Here is a 20,292-nt window from a genome sequence, read left to right as displayed (position 1 = left end):
ATCGATGGCCATTTTTTTTTTATTATTATATATTTTTTATTATTATATATATATAATTTTTTTATAGTTATGTTGGTAGAACTGGCTAGAACGTGCATCCACATAGCTCCTATATCTTTTCTCTCTGTTTCAGGCACCTATCAAACCATTGAAGGTCCACATCAACAAAATTGATTGTTCCTGCTTCCAGAAATTATTTGCAACTTGGTGGTAGATCTCACCTCTACACACACAGATCTGTAGCTACAAACCCTGTAGACCTTTTCAGTACTTTAGTTAGCTACTTAAGTACTAAAGCTGCCCTGGCTTGTGAATCAATGAGTCGTTTAGTCGGAACGCGTCCGAATTAGTTGAATGAATCCTTTTCCTCACTAAATTTGGCGGCAGAGCAGACTAAACTGTAGTCCACACTGCCATTAGATCAAAACGAAGAGCATAAGTTTAGTCCAAATACCCAGCCGCAGCACCGACCGCTGAGTTGTATTGGATCGACACTGGGAAAGAATCGGTTCGCTAAACTGAATCGAACTGACGGCGGAAATGACGGCGTTTGTTGTTGTCCAGCCCCGCCGCTCGACGTCGTAGCATGGATGGAGGGTCTCTGTCTCCCCGCTCGTCTCACAGCACCACACGCTTTGGGATTATCGCATTCACAGCTGAACGAGTTTAGGATGCTATTGAGCAGATCTTTCACTTGAGGGCTCAATCTCGACGTTAAACCGCAGTCAGCTCTGACTGAGAGTCGTCCTGGTCGACCGCTCCTCTTCACCCTCCTCTCAGACTCCGACTGTAGCGGAGCAGCGAGTTAGCCTCCATACTCAAAATGGCGGACAACGAAGACGAGAGCAATAACACTGCAGCCAGCGCTGCTGAGACAGGGGGCGAGTCCCTCAGCGGGACTCCGTCTCAAACTAGAGCTTCAGCCACTGTTGTATCAACAGCTGAAGGCGAGGACCGAAGCGAACCCTGCGACGTTACGGTTTGCAGTTCGACCGTTACCGTTAGCGAAGGCGACGGCCAGCGAGGCCTGCCCGAGCTGGTGCACAGCGGCTCAGCAGCCGATGCCAAAGATGTGGACGGCGGCTGTCAGGAGGTCATTGGCCACATTTTGGGTACAGAAGTCTTAACGTCGTACGTCCAGACGTCCGATAATGCGGACGAAGCTGAGGCCTCAGAATGCGCGACCGTGAGCGGCGAGTTTTTGAACGCCCTGGCTCCCGCCACCACCATCATTTACGTTCAGCCTGACGGCAGCTTCGTGGAGAGCTCGGGTCTGACGGCAGAGGAGCAGCAGCAGCTAATCGAGCAGTTATCGAAGCAGCAGCTGGTCCAGGTAACGGGCAGCGAGGCTGCTCGCATCTTCGAGCAGCCCCAGACAGCCAAACCCGCGGCCTCTGCCTCCGCCGCTGCTGCCGCCCCCTCGCCGGCTACCACGGTGAAAACCGCTACCATAACGCCGGTGGACGTGCAACAGGTTATAGACCACGTGAACAAGTCCCAAGTCATGGCTCAAGCTGAAGCGAGCCGTCCTGCCACGACGCAAGCCCCCAAAATACAGCAGAGGACTGTCGCTGCTCAGCCCACCTCTTTTATAACGCTCGAAACGGGGAGCCTGATCTCCGGAGGCCAGCTGACCGCCACCCTGCAGCCGCAGCCCTTCACCATCGTGCAGAACGCGGCGCAGCAGCTGCAGACCGCCGCCAAACAGGTCGCCCTGCAGCAGTCTCAGAACGGGGCTCTGATCCAGCCGAAGGTAAGATATCTCTAGATAGGCTCTGCTCCGGATTAGTCTTTAGATCAGTGGTCCTCAGCCCTGGTCCTGGAGCCCTTTTATCCACCACGATGTAGTGTTTCCCTTCTCTGACACACCCACCTCTGGGGGCTTGCTCGACATTGGAGAATCAAGGGTGGACGACATGGCAAACACATTACACCGTGTTATTTGTGGACATCCTCCAGATCATTTTTGCTAAACAGGCTGGATATCTGTTTACAGAAATCAAGAAACCTGGAACTGACAAATGTAAAAAAAAAAAATAATAATAAAAAAAATGATAGAAAACGTTGGTAAAAATAATGTAATAATATAATATCATAGTGGGCTGACCGCTAATCAGCTGTCTAAATTACAAGTGTGATGATATACAGAATGTAGTAGTACTCAGTGGGTTTTACTTTGTATGGGAATGTTGGATAGTACATCCATTTTCCAATACAGTGCTTAATATGATTTCAAATATTTTGTATGTTGAACTAATTCCTGATTGCTCAGATTGGTTTGGTTCAGATAAATAGCAGTTCTCCAATGAAGCACCTGCCACACCACCCTCTTACAAAATAAGCCATCAAAAATAATAGCTGATGTTAAAACAGACATTTTGAGCCCAGATATGTCCATATAGCATAAGCCCAGTCCCCTCTTTACCTCTGTACTCTTATGGGATGCCCAGTTTTGATCACACATCCATGGGAGATGCTCAGAAGAGGCTGAAAGATGAAGTTGGTGATGCTTTAAAATCTAAGTACACTGTTTCAAAGTACATTTATACATAAATCGGAGACTGAAACACACAACAGACGGAGTCTAGGGTGCCTTTAAGCTTTAACTTAAATACTAAAATACTTTAACTAACAAAAAAAAATACGTCTACACAATCAACCAGGGATGTCAGTCCTCTCTTTTTAACAGCAGTACCGCCTTCTCACAGAGTCGTCCACCTCTACGGTTTGCGAAGTAGCCAAGTTAACATGAGTAACCTCGGCACTAAACAGAGTTTGCGATACATGATGGTTCTAAGTTGTAATTCTTTGCTTAGTTTTGCAAGTTAAGACAATATTAAAGTCCAGCTAGTGACTGTTCGTAAATGCCACTTGTTGAAGACCTAATCGTGAGATCTGTTGAACTGAACTTTTCATTTTCGTCTTTATTGTATTTTCAATTTTCTTTTTTGCATCTTACTTGGGGAAAGAATAGTTCACCAAAAAAATCTAATTAACTTCCCCCAGATTCAGTCAATCAGACAAGACATGTTTGGTATGAAGTTTACTTCCTTAATTAGAACTGGAGATACTAGGCTAACTTTGCTAATAAACACTGCAGCAATTTTGCCTCTTTAAACACATGCCCCAAAATATCGCTCAACCCACTCAAAACACATCCAGGTTTTAATTTGTTGTGCACAAACAAACTGATACGCTTTAGAACACTGTGCTGCGTAGCCGAATAACCGGGCTGTCGTTTTGAGCATGCAAAGCAAATAAGTAAAGGTTCTGTTGTGTATTTACTGAGAGATAATTGCTGGAAGTTTATTTCCAGTGTTTATTAGCTGTGTTAGCCTAGCGTCTGCCATTCTAAACTAAAGATATGTTTTGACTGATCAACTGCATATGGTGTACGTAATAAATCATGTTAATAGTCAGCCAGGATATCATTTTATTCAGATATTCCAAATCAGTGGAGCTGTTGTCCAAGTGATTATATCGGCATACTGATTACAGGCAACCAGAGTGATAACACCAGAATGTTTTGTGCTTGTACCAAATGTCCAGTGCCCGTGTGCTTGGACCGGTGATACTGCCTGTTAGTTTAAGAAGAGTTTACCTCACTCCAACACACTCGATCCAACTAATTAGCTCATTTACAAGTTAAAGTGGTTTGCAAGTGCAGAGAGAACACAGGACAGGGGCACCACTGGTGTATGCTAAGTGAATGAGTCAGTGATTTAGATGCTTCCTAAGTATACTTTTCAATCAGTGCCTTTTGTCTGTTATTTATATTTCCAGCCTGCTGAACCCATCCACATTCAAGTACAGGCCCCACCGAAACAAGAGGTCAAACAGCGTCAACCTGCTCCCATCACAATCCTCCAGCCGCAGAGTCTGCCAGTAAGCCAGCCTCTGGTGAAAGTTTCCACTGTAGGGACAGTCAGTACTCCTCAGATTATCCACATCACCCCTGTGCCTGGACAGCAGCAGTACTTTTTACAGAATCCAGGAGAGCCCCCTATTCAGCTTCTTCTTCAGAAGCCGGCTCCAGTGGTCAGTAGCATTTCAGTCCCGATTGTACGGAAAGTCCAAGCTCCTGCTGTCGCTCCTAGCCCCACTCCCGCCAAGAGTCCTGTAGCCAAGCCAGCTGCGGTGGCCACTCCTCCCACCTTGATTTTGACTCCAACTCCTCCCACTAGTGTCTCGTCCCCAACCACTAAGGTATTGACTCCGCCGACTAAGGTCACCACAGTGGTGACCAAGGTGTCGACTCCTGCTGTCGAAAAGGAAAAACCCAAAGTCAAGAATCGTCAGAAGAAGCCTCAGAAGATTCAAACTCGTTCTGGCCGGGTATCCCGCCCGCCTAAGCACAAGGTGAAGGACTATAAGTTCATTAAGAATGAGGACTTGGCCGAGAGCCATCAGTCTGATTCCGATGACTATTCTGAGATTAGTGTGGAGGATGAGGAAGGTGATGAAGGCAGGAAGAAGGGAGCAGATGATGGGTTAACACTCCGCAATAAAGCCTTTAAATGTGAAATGTGTGACAAGTCCTACATAGGCCTGGCTGGTTTGAACAGACACTATAGACTTAATCCCAGTCATAACAAAAGCCAGGCTTGCCCTTCAGCAGAAAAAGACCCCAAGCCATCAGAGGAACAGACTGTTGCTGAAGCCACCAAAACAAGTCCTGTGAAAACCACCTCCACTCAAAAAGTTAAGATGCCTCTTCTTCTCTTCTTTAAATTAGTCATGTTGTGTTTTTGATAAAACAAAAAAAAATCGAGAGAGTCTTTGTCCTTCAGGGCTGTTTGAAAAGACCAATCCACAAAGTGTCGTAAATAAGCTTTACTAATGCTCACCACAGTAATACAATGCCTATTAAAGATGAAAGAAAGAGGATCAGAACTATATCTATCAAATTGGGCATGTCAACAGGTGCAAGCAGACTCCACAAGACAGATAGAAAAACGCAGACCTGGGAGGCCTAAAGGATCAGGCAGAGCAAGTCTTCCCAAAAGGCTAGGACGGAAACCCAAGCGAGGGCGTCGAGGCCGGCCCCCTAAGCACCTTACCCCGGCAGCTACCATGGAGCAGGTGGAACAGAGACGAAGAATTCGGCTGACGGAGGTAAGAAAAACACTTCTTTATTCAGTCACCTGTAACATCTGTGTAAATATGTGCCCCAAAACATCCTTCAGCCTCTTTAGCTGGCAATGCTGGGCCAAATGTACCCCTTCTCAGTATCTGCCCAGTATTAGTGTAGGCTGAGAGCGTTCAGGATCCACACTGGTCCAGAGTCAGGCCTGACTTAGAATGAGAAAGTATCTATCTAAAAACATTTAAATAATTATGGACAGTGACTCAGTGGTTCAAGAGCCGGTTTGTTGATTACAGGGTTGTGGGTTTGATGCCCAGGTCCACTAAGCTGCCCCTGTTGGGCCCTTGAGCAAGGCCTTTAATCTCTCTGCTCTCTGCTCAGCTCAGCTTGCATTGTACTGTGCAAGATTATAAATGTAATTACCATAAGATCGATGTTATCATTGTCCTCTTCTTCAAAATGTTAATATTTGTTACTTCGGTGTGACTTAATTCCCTCTTTAAAACAATAAAAAAAAAACATCTGCATAGCTGAATGGTGGGGCAGCCTTTTTGAGCAACATGTGGGAATAATTTGAAGGCAGAATAGTACTAGAAAATGTGCTGTAATGTGTAATTTTAGTTGAAGTCTTTAAGTAACCCCATCCATGTCATTTTAAAGCTCATGTCATCCAGTCTGCAGTCTGAAAAATCATCCAGTAATCAACTTGTCTGTCTATATATTTGTAGATATATAATATATAACAGTAAAGCAAAATCGCTCGAGAAATTGCTCACAAGTTATATATCTTCAGTTTATACAGCAGTATGATGATGAAGACCTGATGGAGATTGTTCTTCCACGCCTAGCTAAGGTCATGACTGTGTGGGAGTTTGTACTGATGAAGGTAAATATCTGAAGAAGTACTCTTTCAGCAAAGCATGTACACTTGTCATGCTGTGTTGCATGTAATCCACTGTATCTACAGTATGACTCACACAAACAGTGGTTGGTGTGGCACAACAGATAACACCATGACCTGCCAGTAAGCTACCACTTGGGTTTAATTCCCAGGTCTGGGTGACCATGCTGTGCTACACCAATAAGAGTCCTCGGGCAAGACTCCTAACACTAGACTGGCCCACCTCTGTAATACGAGTTACCTTGTAAGTTGTTCTGGATAAGCCAAAAATGTAAATGTACATTTGCAGTGTCATGTCATCATTGTTTTATTTGATCAAAAGTAAGATAAGACCATAAACTTCAAGATTATACTACATGTTCTTATACATTTTCTTTTCTTCCCCTGAAGGTAGAAAAGGGCCAGCCATTGAAACAGCAGTTCCCCAGTGTGTATCATGAGTTTGAGTTATTCCACAGTGAGGTGAAGAAGATGGCAGAAGAGCACTTTAGCATTGCACCAGCTTCCCGACCAGCCCTAGAAGTGAACAACATGGAAGTAAGAATCTTACACTATAGATGACTTACTTTTTATTTGATCCTTATAAAACACTCTTTATTGAATTCATTAATTAATTAATATGATTGATTTTTTTTTTTCTAAACCCACAAACAACTGTCTTCAAAGGTCTTAAAATCGCTGGGTATTGCTGATCTGCCTAGTGCACTGACACTCCTGAACTCCACTCAGGGACAACAAGGTACAGCAAGGCCAAATCAGGCCATGAAGAGCCTACGGAGTATTGAGGTGAGCGTATGGTTTCATTTCACATAGTCAGTCACAGCATATGTGCTCAGATGTTTAGCCGTGTACCTGCTTATAAGCTGTAATCTTGGTATTTTTCAGGATTTGTCTTCCTATCCAATAAAAAAAAGTATAATTAGGATGTTATTAATTGGGTTTTCTTTATGACTTTCAGAATACTAAAATGTTGCCACCGGCAAAGAGGTTCAAAATGGAGAACTGTGTCGAGAAAAACACGCCGGTTAATCAGAACGGCATTCAAAAGGATGACACTGGAGATGGTTCCACGTTACTGCGTGAGCCCCAGGTGGTTTTGACTCGTCTGGAGAACTTGAATTCTGGACCTGCGGTTGATGGTGAAGTCTCACCAGACTCTGGGAAAGCCCTGGGAGCAAGGACAGAAGAAGAGCCTATGGACACAGGAGCTGCTCCCCTTGATTTGGAGGCTGTAAAACTTCACGAAGAACCCGATAAGCAGGTTTCTGAAGATCTAAACAGCAGAGAAACTGTGGATGTTTCAGATCAGATGGAACAACTTGAGCAGGCCCTGACCACAGACACAGAACATGAGGGTGCCCCTTCGGAAACTGTTCTACAAGACGGAAGTTGTGACCCTTCAGAGGTGGTCAGCTTGGGTGAGGTAGAAACTGTGGAAGAAGCTGCTGACAGTCAGGTGATGCAACCTGGCCAGGCTGATGAGGTTTTCATTCAGACCGCAGAAGGACTTGTCAGGCAGAGTGCGGAGGAGCTAGCTTCTAAAGGTATCGTCATTGTGAACGGGCCAGACGGCACCACCATGCATATAGAGGCACCGGAAGGGGTTCCTTTAGAAACTGTCCATGCCCTACTCGGCATTGAAACTGAGAGAACGACTTAAGGGAGTTCCAGCTTCCGAAACCCATCTGTAATTGATTGTCCACTCCAAGCAAGCTGTGTCTGCGCTGTGGTCTTTTTTTTTTTCTTTCTTTCAAGGAACTTTTTATTGCAATTCTTTGTAAATTTGTAAAAACAAAGTATTATCATTATTCTAGATTAGCCCATTGTTTCAGTTCAGACTTTTGTTAAACATGTGAAATTTAGGAGTTTTGACACAGACTTGTTACCTTCACATTTCTTTATTCTAGCTGCCAAACACTTTACTTCTCCCCTCCCCCCTGAGCAGACATGTTGGGATGCAGGGGTACACATACTTACGTTTCATGAATTGAGATTTGTGTATAGTTCAGAGAGGCAAATAAGTTCCACTACAGCATGGAAGGTTGAATGCTGAGTTGAATTGAATTTGAATAGAAAAATGCTTAAAGCAATGAGGAACTGCTATGGGTTCATGACTCTGTATTAAACCTCGTTTGAGGATGGTTTAATGGAGTTTGACTTAGATGTACTTTATGATAAGCTCTACTGTTCCTTGGGAAGAAAAATGAGCAGCACAGTGTTAGACTTGGATCTATGAAACACCCAGAAAGCAAGTGGATAAACCATGTCTTAAGTGTCTGAGATCCCAGGTTACCTCTAAGTGTTTCATTGTTTGTTACATGTTAAATAGTAGTTTGTCCAGTTCAATGGTCGTTTAAAAAAAGAAATATTTTATTACTTTTTTATATAATCTTTGGGCATACTGTGTTTTTTCAAACATCTCAACATTTGTAATACCAAGGGAAAACATGAACAGATGACATTAAAACAATTTTTGCGAGTGAGCTTTTGAATTGAGGCTTTACTCTGTACATAAGTGCCTGATATAACTAGATTATAGTTCTCGTTAAAAGCAAGAGCTATTAAAAATGTAAATACTATGTCAGTAAGAGTTTTTTTATTAGGCATTTGTGCTCCCAATAACATCAGAACTATTCTGTATGCTGCTGAGGGCCGACAGCAGACATGAGTTTTAGAGTTAAACCAAAAGGAGAATAGAAAGACTAAATTTGTACATGCAGCCAAGAAGCTTCATTGGCCATCAGGTTCATGTAATGGTCACATCTGGACAGTTGAAAACTGGTCAAAACAGAGCCAAGTCTGGTGAATCTGGATTTCTGCTGAGGCACACAGAAGGTAAAGCCAGAATTTGGCATCAACAGCTCCATTGAATCCATTGACCCCAACCTGCCTTGTGTCAACAGTCTGGGTTGGTGGAGGTGGTGGTTTAATGGTGTGGGGAATGTTTTCATGGCACACTATTTGAGTATTGGTACTGGTCGTGTGCATCCCTTATGTTCACCATTTATCAATCTTCTAATGTCACAGAGCAAGAGTCATCTCAAACATGATGATGAATTCCGTGCCCTACGGTGGCCGTCCCAATCACTGGAGCTCAACCCACCTTTGGGATTTGGTGAAATGGGAGATTTGCAGCATGGAAGTGCTTCTGAACAATTTAGGAATTATGACAAAGTTGTGTGAACCTGGACCCGAATCTCACAGGAATATTTCCAGCATCTTGTGGTATTCGCTTACTGAATGTTTTCTCTTTATTCCACCATTCTGAGAAAAACCTAGAACCTGTTGTACTGCAAATCCCAGGAGATCGGCAGTTGAGGAATACCCAAATTTCCCAAAACCACCCCCTCTGGCACCAGTAATAATTCCATGCTCAAACCTCACTGAAAACTCACCCATTCATGCATATTCCCCTAATTCTGAAGGTTGATGGTAACATTACCCAAAGTTGCTGGCCCATACCTGCATAATTTTATAAACTGCACCGCTGCCACCTGATTGGCTGATTGGATAATTGCAAGAATGAATAGGCAAACTAATTTTATTCCTGGTGAGTGTAAAAATTGATGCAAAAGAAAAGAAGATACAGGGTTTCACTAGCTGTTAGTGGGTCATGTAGATTGCAGGGACATGTTTCTTTTTTACTAAACAAACAGACTACTGACTTTTGGTTTAAAATGGTCACTTAAAACTTGCACTATTTTAGTATTAATAAACATACTTTTTTTTTGGAGATAAACATGCTGTGAATATCACTAATCAAATCAGTCTGGTAAATATTCTTCACATTACGTCTAGAAAAGTCTTCTAAACGTTACCAGGCAGAGTTTTAAAAAAAGGCATTAAAAGCATTAAGGAAGTTTATTTTGATTTAGGGAAACATCAAATTGGTCTCTTTAGTTAAGGGACAGTATGTCTTAAGTTTACAGCCTTATGTACCAACATGAAAATATGCATTTTGAGGAATATCACATATCTTTCTCAATTGCAACCATGGAGGTTTATGTAGAACTGCAGGACAGCACAGGATGCAGTTAACCAAAAGAGAGCTAGAGATGCAGTTCTGAAAACTGCATGTAAGACATTCCTCTGTTCTCGTTTTCCATCATTCCTCGTGCAGTGTGGAAAAACGGGCACAAATGTGAATCATAGTGCTCTGTGACCCGTTTCCAACAGTAAGCTCTCTAACAGAAGTTTTGTCCGGTCCTCAATGTAGGGCTGATACAGCCAGGAGGAGAGGTAGACCATAGAGAGATCAGTGTTCGTGGTGTGGGCCAGTTCCTGCAGAATGGTTCGCTTCAGAGCCAGCTCCTGTTTGTAGGCCTCATAAAGCTTGGAAGAGACTTCAGCTGCAGTGGACAGAAAGAGTGAGTGGGTAATGTCTAATCTAGAAGATTTTTGGTTACAAAATACATTAAAGCCATTATTCTTTTTCTGCTTTTTGTTTATTTTAGTGAAATAAAGCAGATGGGAATTTGTTACTATACAATGATTAATATGCTTTTATTCACAGTTATTTTGGGGGGAAAAAAAACGTATGTTGTTTTTTATTATACTATATGTATGTTATTTTTAAGAATGGTAAGCAAAAACACAAATGTTTTCCTAAGGAACTTTGCCATCAATGCTATTTTAATGGTTGTAGATGAGATTGAGAACCTCCCAACCCAACCAAAAGCTATCTGGGAATATAAGAGTCTGTATATGAATGATTAGGACGGACAGCACGGGTAGCATATCTCAAGCATTGTTATTCAATAACACATGCTCATGAAAGCAAATCATATACTCTGGTCTGATGCATATATTGGTACAGTGCTGAAAATAAATGATACTGAAACCCTTTTGGATGTAATATAGAGCCCTTAAGGCAGCAGGCTTTGAGAGGTGTCATTTCTTGTTCCTGGCTCCCTCTGACATCGAGATGTGTAATTTGCACTTTGAGCCACCACTAAAGGACATGCATTTCTGGACGAACTGAGTTTACCTTAAAATAACCTTAAACTGAGTTTACCTTAAAATAACCTTAAACTGAGTTTACCTTAAAATAACCTTAAACTGACTTTACCTTAAAATAACAGCTTTTCACTGTGAAGCTCCATGGACCTGGAATAAGGGGAACAGTGCCTCTTTGGGCTTGGCTCGCTGTTAACTGCACTATGGTGAAGTGTAAAGGTAAAGGTGGACGTATTTGTCACTGAACAGTGTACACTGTACAGCGAAATGTGTCCTCCGCATTTAACCCATCTGGTAGTGAACACACACTCACACACCCAGAACGGTGGGCAGCCAACTCCAGCGCCCGGGGAGCAGAGAGGGTAAAGGGCCTTGCTCAAGTGCCCAACAGTGGCAGCTTGCAGAGCCTGGGAATCGAACCCACAACCCTGTTATCGATATCCCGGCGCTCCTACAGCTGAGCCACCACTGCACCCAGGACAGGAGTGGGCAGGAATGGTGCAATGCTTCGTAACCCTAGTCATATTTGTGTAAACCCTGTAACATTACTCTACTGCTTTAGTTCAGTTGCTTCTTTTACTTTCTGTGATGATCCCATATCTCTCCTGTAGGGGTGGCTCAAAGCGTGTATTACACTTTCCGACTGTAGGGGGAGCCCAGGAGCAAGAAATACCAGTTCTCACATAAGGCTGCTTTAAAGATACAGGGTTTAAGTGGAGGGTTTATTCTAAAAGGAACTTTTCAGTTTCTTACCAAACTGTTGGGTAGACCAACTCTGAAACAGTGGAGCGGGTCTTCCCTGAGTGCCGAACTGAAACAACTCCAGGTTATATATTCCCTTTTCAGCAGAGACCATCTTCTCCATTTTTGACAGAATGTGGGCCTTTGGAGGAATAAACACATTGGTGTTACAGGCTTTCCATTCTTCATATCTTACAGGGCATTTATATGAATGATAAAAACCCTTCAATTGCCCACACAAGTCATACCATTTTGTCTACAGTGGTTTGTAGATTGATGCACTCTTCCTCTAGCTCCTGGTTGCTCTGATGCACTCTCCTCTCTGAAGGAGCAACAGATGAACCTTCCTCCTCCAACACAACATCTGGCTCCTTCCCAGACCTGTGCACAATGGAAGGTGTGAAGAGCAGACAACACTAAATAAAGACCCATCAGAAAGAGGTTAATGGTCGTGTGTAAAGTAGAGCCTCACTTTTCACTTATTCTATAGTTTACGATTTTGGTTGCAATGGCAGATCCCTCATCATTCAGGCGGTCCCACTTCAGGATCAGGTTATGCCAGTCCGCAGCATTGTCCTTCAGCTTTCTGGCACTTCCAGTTAAATTGCCTTTTCTTCCAGGAGGCGTGGCCTCAGAGTGTTTCTCTGGTTACACAAAGAATGCATTTAAGACACTGTAAGACATTGTGTTCACAAACCCCAATATGGATCACAATATTTAATAAAAATCACATATAAAAACACAGGAACATTTTTTTTATTTATGAAGAAAAATAATAATAAAAAAAACAACATAATCTGACATAATGGACTGTTCTATAGTAACACTACTTAATACTATGCAGTACACTGGTTGCACTATAACTGCTGTAAATCATTACTCTGCATGCAATGCTACATTACTCATAATGCATTTACCAAAACATCCTAGACCAAGGCTAAACCACACCTGGACCTGGTGGTTAATCTATAAACAGCCCTTTTACATCATGTGGGGCTTTTGCAAATTATGGTACAGTTCTTTTAACAATCGTATCAACACTGGAACCTCTCTTGGGAGTAATACAGAACCCTTAAGGCAGCAGTCTTTGAGAAGTGTCATTTCTTGCTCCTGCCTCCCTCTAACCTCATTAAGTGTAGCTTGTGCTTTGACCCGCCCCTAAAGGACACGCATTTCTGGACAAACTGCGAAACGCACATTATAACGGTATCATAATGCAGTTACCAAAACGTGTCCCAGACCAGTGCTACACCACACCTGGACCTGGTGGATAATTAATCAACAGCCTTTTTACAATCTGTAGGGATTTATTTTCTGCAGTTTACTTCCACTTAAAGTGTCATAAATTAACTACTAATATTAACTGACTGGATGAGCATTAAGAAGGGAACGATTTCCCTCTTATTTTATACCGGAGGAGGTAAAGGGATGACACTAAGTCTGATCAGTTAGCTGTGCAGTAAAACTAGTGTATTTATTGCTGGGTAGTATTAGCAGGCTAGCTAGCTGGCTAGTAGTGTCAGTGTGTAGCACACAGGACAAGAGAGAAAAATCAAGTCTCAGTTCCCAAAATGCGGTTTAATTCTTACCGTTCATGTCAGCTGGGATCGGTCATGAATATGATGTGATAAAGTAAACACCTGAGCTCTTATTTTAATCTCTAAACATTGTTATTGTTGTTATTGTTGTTTTTTGCTGCGCGTCCACGTTTCCTTTTCTTCTCGCCTCTCCCCTTTGGCACCTTCAGCTCATGACTGCCATCTACAGACGATGCGTGCTTTTACACGTTTCGGTCTAATAATGGTAGAGCTCATTCTGCTCCAAAGCGCCTTGAAACCTGTGATTATGGAAAGGTCCAGACTTGGACACAGCAAGCAGTAGTAAACCTTTTTTTTCTGCAATGGGTGCTACAGGAGCTCTTTAGTGGGATCGAACCAGACAACGTGGGCCCGTGGGTGCCCCTGGCCCCGTCAGCAGGTGCTCTATAACTCATCCTACCGAAGCCTACTGCGCATGCGCACGTCAATGTTCCCTCATGATTCTCGTGCTCGGTGGTCCGTCCATAATTTCATCCTACCGGGACTTACCTCGTTTCATCAGTGCAGTCAGATAAATTAGAATTTATAACGTTTTATTGTTTGTTTATTTATTCATTACATAATCCCATCTACGTGGTATTTTTTGTTCCATCAGTTAAGGTGTGCACGTTTCTCCAGAATCGTCGAAGATATGTTTCATACGTAGTGCAAAAATATGTAGAAAAAAATATGTTGAAAATATGTTTTAAAAAAATGTCTGTACGTTAGTGTTAAAAATATAGTTCAAATCAATCATGGTTACCATTTAAGTTAACCAGATAGTTCTGGTTCCATGACCAGGCTAAATCCTTGCCTGGGAAAATATCCCATAGCGTACATTTGCATTTACAGATTTTATTTGCAGTATTTTTTTCTTCATTTAAAAGAAAGATAGTATCACAAACCAGTTTGCCAGTTTACCGCTTGGAAGTGCTTTTATTCTTTTATTGTAAACCATTTTTCTTAACAACAAAGACATAAAGAGAAAGGGTGACCCTATGTGCCAAGTCGCTGATAGGGGGTCAGTTGGTATTGGTCGGACGCTGATTGCTGCTGTGTGACTGAGGCTGATGGCTGTCGCCCATGCTGACGCCGTCCTCCTGCGACTGTGTGAGGTGCAGTTTATATAGGCGCTTGGCCAAGTCGTCAGCTACCTCCACCCCCTCGCAGCTCATCTGCCAGCTTTGGGGAATGGCCTCAATCCCGTAGTGTGCCCCTGCGATGGCACCTGCCATGCAAGCGATGGTGTCGGTGTCTCCTCCCAAGGCCAAGCTGTAGGCTATTGTCCTCTCCAGGCCACCGTATCGCTCTGGCAGTCCCTCCCGCGGCTCCAGACAATGCAGCACACAGAAGATAGCCGTGGGGACAGACTGCAGGGCTGCAATGCCGTTGCCTGTGCACAGAGAGCTTATCAGCACTACCGCAGTGTGAACTAGCCACAGTTATAATATCTGTCAATGCAGGACTGTGTGCTTGAGCAAAGCTTAATCATCACAATTCAGAAGCGTGCTGTGAATTGTAAATGAATCTAATATGTTTGTAATAAAACTGTTGGGTGAATCCAAAAATAATGCCAAAAACACGTCAAACGGGGATCCACTCAGAATACCACTATAATATAACTAGTTCAGGATGTGGCAGCTTCATATGGCAGCCAGAGTGCATTACGCTCGTCTTTTTAATAAGCTCTGCATTAATATCAGTCCTGCTTATAACCCATAAAGCTCTTAATGGCTTCGCTCTGGCATACGGTGACATGCAAAAGTCTGGGCACCCCAGTCAAAATTGTACGCTTAGAGTATTACTTTTGTTTTGCCCAATTTTAGAGGAAAACAAGCACCATACAGGCTTGGGCACTCCAAGAGAATTGTTGGTAAACTCTCAGACAACGTTTACCAAGATCTTGTTCTCAAGACTTTCATTAAGCTGTTAGGGTAATGGTGTCTTCACAGTCACAGTAAGGAAAAACCAGGTGGTGCCACTTTTAAAGCTTAAAGCTACACCCCTCTGAAACCTTGTCCCAACAATCAGCAGACATGGGCTCCTCTAAACAGCTGTATAGCAATGAATGCCCTCAAAGCAGGAGAAGGTATACGAAAGCTAGCTAAGTGATGAGAAGATAGCAAGGTGGTTATAGGTAGGTTTAGTCAGTTCATAACAAAGGAACATCTTAACAAGACTGCTGAAATGTGGAAATACTGATGACTGATGAACCACAGCGAAAAGGCGAGTTTACAGAAAAATGGTGCAGAATTTTATGAAAAGAACATAGCTGCACAAGAGCTGTCTATATAAAGAACCTTTAACTTTCCCTTTGGGAAATCAGGTCATCTTTTGCTAGCTTAGCTATTCACAGTTACAGATATTTTGACCAGAGGTGCCCAACCCTTGGCATGCCACTTTATCTTGCCAGAACACTTTTCTAAGCTGAGGCAGACTTTCTGTAAATGACCCAACAAACTGTACATTGTTCCAAGCTTCTTGTGTAAAGCACAAAAAAAAGCCATATAAGATTATGATTATTATTGGCAGTAGTAGTAGTAGACCATGATGGCCCCAAACAGCCCACAAACAGCAACACATTTACGTGATAAGCAAACAGCAGACCACTAACCAAGTTCCGATATGACCTCTTCAATGCTCACACTGCTCCGCTCTATGAGCTCCTTGACTCTGTGTAAACGTGTGCAGTATGGAAACTCCGCTAAATTGAGCCTGTAAAATAAATCAGTTATTACATTAATTTTTAACATAACCTTGGCATTCGGCACCAGTCACCCAAACACAGATTTAGGCAAGCTCGGGTCTGTAGCATTCAGTAAAGTACACTTTCAGTGAGATTTCATCATCCAAAATATAGTCTAGTGCAGATTAGGCATAACTATTAGAATCAGATTGTTATTATTAATAATAAAAAAAATAAAGCTAAATCAAAGAGCTAATAATAACTCACGCTTTGGCATCACGCTGAGCCGTCTCCTCCTTCTCTACTACCTCCATCTCAGAGATGAGTGTATTGATGAATTCCTGTGGCAAGGCCAAGGCACCCTTTAGAGACAGGTGGACAGCTAGGCCCTGCAGCACGGCCCCGTTGTAGCCCAAAGAGCAAGAGTGGGTGAGCATCGCACCTAGCTTTGAGTACTGCCGTAGACAAAACAACCATAGAGAGGGGAGAAAAGGTTAGCTTGAGTCAGAATCAGCCTCAAAATTCTAATTCATTTGAAAGAATGATTCAATTAACCATCAGAGCATAACTAAGCTTTTCAGTTTACTGTTTACTGGTCTTTACAGTTATCTCAGTTCTTTTGCTAAATTTCACTGTTAATTGTAAAGGTTATTGGTTAAGCAAATTTCTGAGAATGCAACAAAGCCCCACTTACCGCTGTGTAAAGTGCAAAATTCATACGAATGAAAAACATGGATCACCAAAATGGTGACTTTGAATGAATGAAAATCAATGTAAAATAAGAGTTTAATCCAAGTCATTTTCATTGGTCTATTCATCCAGAATTATTCACACAGGGCACAGCAGCAGCTACAGGGTTCAGACCATGGAAAAAAACTAAAAACAGACAAAAATGGAGATACATGCTTTTTAATTGGACAGCAGCAAAGAAGCTAGCAAAGTGTTTTCAGGTGACCGTTTCCATTGCTCATAAGGTAATTAAGACATGGCAGTTAAAAAGGAAAGCTAGAAGTCAAGCTGAGGTCTGGAAGACCAAGAAATCTTCCAAGTGAACTGCTCATAGGACTGCTAGGAAGGCAAATCTGGTAAATCCATGCTTAATGATGGTAAATCAGATGAGCTGCTGATGGAATTGAACAAATCCATGCACTGTCTGGGAGTTTCCAGGAGAAACCTGGAACCAAGCTTTGTTCTCCAAGCAAACTAGCTCACAAGATCTCAACTACATTCTTCAATAGGAGAAGATCCTACTTTTTATTGTACTTAATGGAAGTCAGTGCAAAGCATTTTCATTGGTCCAGTCATTCATTTATGAAATTTTAGATTTTTGGTGTAAAGAACAACTGCTGCGTTCAAATGAACTAATATACACTACATTGACAAAAGTATAGGGACATCTGCTCATTTATTGTTTCTTCTGAGATCAGGGGTATAAAAAAATTGTTGTTGGAATAACAGTCTCTACTTTAAGACTTTCTACTAAAGTCTAAAGGCTGCATTCCACAGTGCTAGTGAGGTCAGGATTGTGGATAATTACCACCCTCACCTTATCCCGAAATCCCTAACTCTTCCTAAAAGTATTGGATGCAGCACCATCATTCCAGAGACCAAATGATGTCATTCTGGTGCTGCACAAGGGCGCTGGCAGGGACTTTGGGCCCCATGAAAAGATTACACTGGCCCCCACAACTCTCCAAACTACTCAATTAATATATCTTTCACCCCCCCCCCCTCCATACAGACCCCTGGCTGTGCACAATTTAATAACATCCAACAACCTCTTTTAACAAGCGCAAGGAATTATGCTAAATTGGAAAATAAGAGTAAAATACGTCTCCTTGAACCATCTAAAGACAAGATGAAGACAGGGGCCTCACCTTCCGCACATCAGATGCATTTTCGAAGGCGAGGGCGAAAGGCGCCGCTCTCATTGCTCCACCATTCCCGAACGAGCCGCGCCCACTAAACTGAGCCCGTGCCGGCTGAAAGACATCGCTGAGCTGAGGAGACGCAAGCTTCCGGAGGACCTGAACAACCCCTGATCCATAGCCACGGCTAGGGGCTTGGATGTACTCCTTCGCAAAACTGTAGATCAGAAGAGAACACACTGTAAAGGCACAACACAACAACAAGCAGCAGAGTCCTGACACTGACCCCATATCTGAAAGTACCTGCGTGCCATGTCCTGCTCATCAAACCCAACCCTGGTCAGCAGCGAATTAGCCACGCAGCGCATCATGGCTGTGTCGTCACTGTACTGTAGTATGCCTGAGGAGAAAGTTTTAGGAGTGTGTTTAATGAACTGTATGAGCCAACTCCATGCCTTTGTAAAAGATCAGTTCACTGAAAAATCAGTTGTGCACAGTTTACACCTTTACATAGCTCTGCAAGTTCATTAACGCTGGCCAATATTTCTGTTACTGTAAATAGTTATGTGAGTGGAGGATGACCTGATTTTCATCCACAGACTTTGTTTCCTATGGCACTGGCTGCAACACAAACCCAAAGCATCATCGATCCACCGCCATGCTTGACAGTTGGAAAGGTGTTCTTTTCATCAAACCCTGCCCCCTACACATTCGCTAATTGCAGCCATATTGTTGTGATCTTATTTCACCTTCATGAGTCCATTTTCAAAATACATCAGTTTTCTTAGATATTGTCTGATGCTGAATATTATAGTGAGGGTGCAAAAGGATCTTCTGATGACTCCTATGTAGGTCTTTTTTACAATATTTGTGCAGGTGTTGCTGCACAGTAGAACAGTGCATCTCCACTCCAGAGTCAGTCAAACCAGGGTTTTGATTTGCCTTCCTAGCACTTCTACAGTGGAAACAGTCATTTAAAAACACTTTGCCATCTTCTCATAGTCTTCTCCTGTCTTGCGGGCATCAATGTTTTAAATTTTCAGAGTGCCAACAGCTGCTTAAATGAGCCTGTGGCTGCTGATTGTTGGGACAAGATTTGAGGGGTCAGGGTATTTATAAAGCGTTGACATTTTCAACACCTGGTCTTTCCTACAATAATTATGATCAATCCACAGTCCTAAGAGGCTAATTAAGGTCTGAGACCTTTGTAGAAAGAGATGTGAGAGCTTCATTCTCTTGGGGCACCCAAACATTTGTATGGAACACCTTCTGTGAAATAAAAGAAATAAAATCAATCAATCAATCAATCAATCAATAAAAAGTGGGATATGGACCCTTTAATATTATTTTCCCACCTGGTGGTAAGATTTTTTAGTTTTAGAGATGGACAAACCTACTTGTTCAATTCTTTTTAGACAAAGAAATTATGAGTTTTAAATTACATGATGAATAGCAGTAAATATGACCATGACCTGAACACAGAAAAAGGTTTCCCAGATAGCCATGCTGACTGGCCCAATCTGGCACCCCCATCCAGTCCACATACCACAATGAATGACTGTCTAGAAGCGGGCCAGATATTGGCGCCAGTGATTTTAACTAGGTATAGTGGTCTGAACTGGCCGGGGTGTGTGTGTGTGTGTGTGTGTGTGCTATAATTAACAGCTTAATTATTAAAATCAGTTTTCTTACAATGTCTAATTATTAATATTGCAATAATTATTATTATGTTGCTGTTTTATTGGTTCTGTCATGTTTAAGGACACTGTAAGTGTAGTGTCTTCTGTGTCATTCTGCACAGATGCATAGACAGACCCTTACAGGCCCCTTTCTGGACAGTGTGGATGTGCATGCTGAAAGTGGGGCAGGTTTACTTTCAGTTTTGCTCTGAAGACTTCCTCCTAGTAAGGTGAGGACGCAGAAAGCCCTCAGACACCGACAGCAGCCACTGAACAGGAGTTTAGAGTCGACTTTAATCTGGTGCAACTGGAAAGTCTGGCCTAGGTCCTGCAGATTTAATCGGGCATGTGAAGGCACGCTGCAGCCAGTCCCAGTGTGTTCCCTGACCTCGACTGTTAGAGAAATAACACTCACCGTCCCCTCGTGCGTCGTCCTCCAGCCCATTGAGATGCTGAAGAACCCGATCGAGGGGAACATCTTCAGCTCCTTCAAACTCGCCGCCCACACAGTCTCCCACAACAGCCGCGACCAGAGCTCCGCGGAAGCGGGACAGGGTCGACACCGGCCCCGCGACAGCAGCTAACCGCGCTGCGGCCGACATCCTCGGGCTACACACTTTAGTAAACGCTGCAAATCGGTCAGTTTTACAGCCCTGCCGGAGCCTACATTTGTGAAGGAAACCGCCGTGGATTCCGTCTTGACATCTGTGATTCCCTTCCTATCGGGACTGTGTTGTCATTGTTTGACCTGTTTAGCTACCGTACAACACCTAATATCAGCGCCACCACCGCACTTTC

General features: G+C 43.0%; 3 protein-coding genes across 3 annotated transcripts; 1 reads left to right on the top strand and 2 right to left on the bottom strand.

The window, feature by feature from the left end:
• Positions 1–579: 579 nt before the first annotated feature.
• znf839 (zinc finger protein 839) lies at positions 580–8,470 on the top strand. The gene is made up of 7 exons (XM_072689713.1): positions 580–1,753; positions 3,784–4,701; positions 4,924–5,115; positions 5,880–5,972; positions 6,378–6,524; positions 6,654–6,773; positions 6,946–8,470. Exons 1-7 carry the CDS (start codon positions 824–826, stop codon positions 7,645–7,647), a joined length of 3,102 nt encoding a protein of 1,033 aa, XP_072545814.1. The 5' UTR covers positions 580–823; the 3' UTR covers positions 7,648–8,470.
• Positions 8,471–9,833: 1,363 nt separating this feature from the next.
• cinp (cyclin dependent kinase 2 interacting protein) lies at positions 9,834–13,455 on the bottom strand. The gene is made up of 5 exons (XM_072689714.1): positions 13,274–13,455; positions 12,157–12,328; positions 11,933–12,065; positions 11,697–11,826; positions 9,834–10,336 (listed from the first exon to the last, which is right to left on the bottom strand). Exons 1-5 carry the CDS (start codon positions 13,278–13,280, stop codon positions 10,134–10,136), a joined length of 645 nt encoding a protein of 214 aa, XP_072545815.1. The 5' UTR covers positions 13,281–13,455; the 3' UTR covers positions 9,834–10,133.
• Positions 13,456–14,192: 737 nt separating this feature from the next.
• Positions 14,193–20,243, bottom strand: adprs (ADP-ribosylserine hydrolase). Its single transcript, XM_072689712.1, has 6 exons — positions 19,910–20,243; positions 18,119–18,215; positions 17,825–18,032; positions 16,215–16,402; positions 15,876–15,976; positions 14,193–14,654 (listed from the first exon to the last, which is right to left on the bottom strand). The coding sequence occupies exons 1-6, from the start codon at positions 20,094–20,096 to the stop codon at positions 14,284–14,286; spliced, it is 1,152 nt and encodes a 383-aa protein (XP_072545813.1). The 5' UTR covers positions 20,097–20,243; the 3' UTR covers positions 14,193–14,283.
• Positions 20,244–20,292: the final 49 nt, after the last annotated feature.

Source organism: Salminus brasiliensis, chromosome 10 (genome assembly GCF_030463535.1).
Source record: "Salminus brasiliensis chromosome 10, fSalBra1.hap2, whole genome shotgun sequence".
Classification (NCBI taxonomy): Eukaryota; Metazoa; Chordata; class Actinopteri; order Characiformes; family Bryconidae; genus Salminus; species Salminus brasiliensis.
Note: the sequence above shows the minus strand (reverse complement) of the source record. Positions and strands in the feature narration are given on the sequence as shown.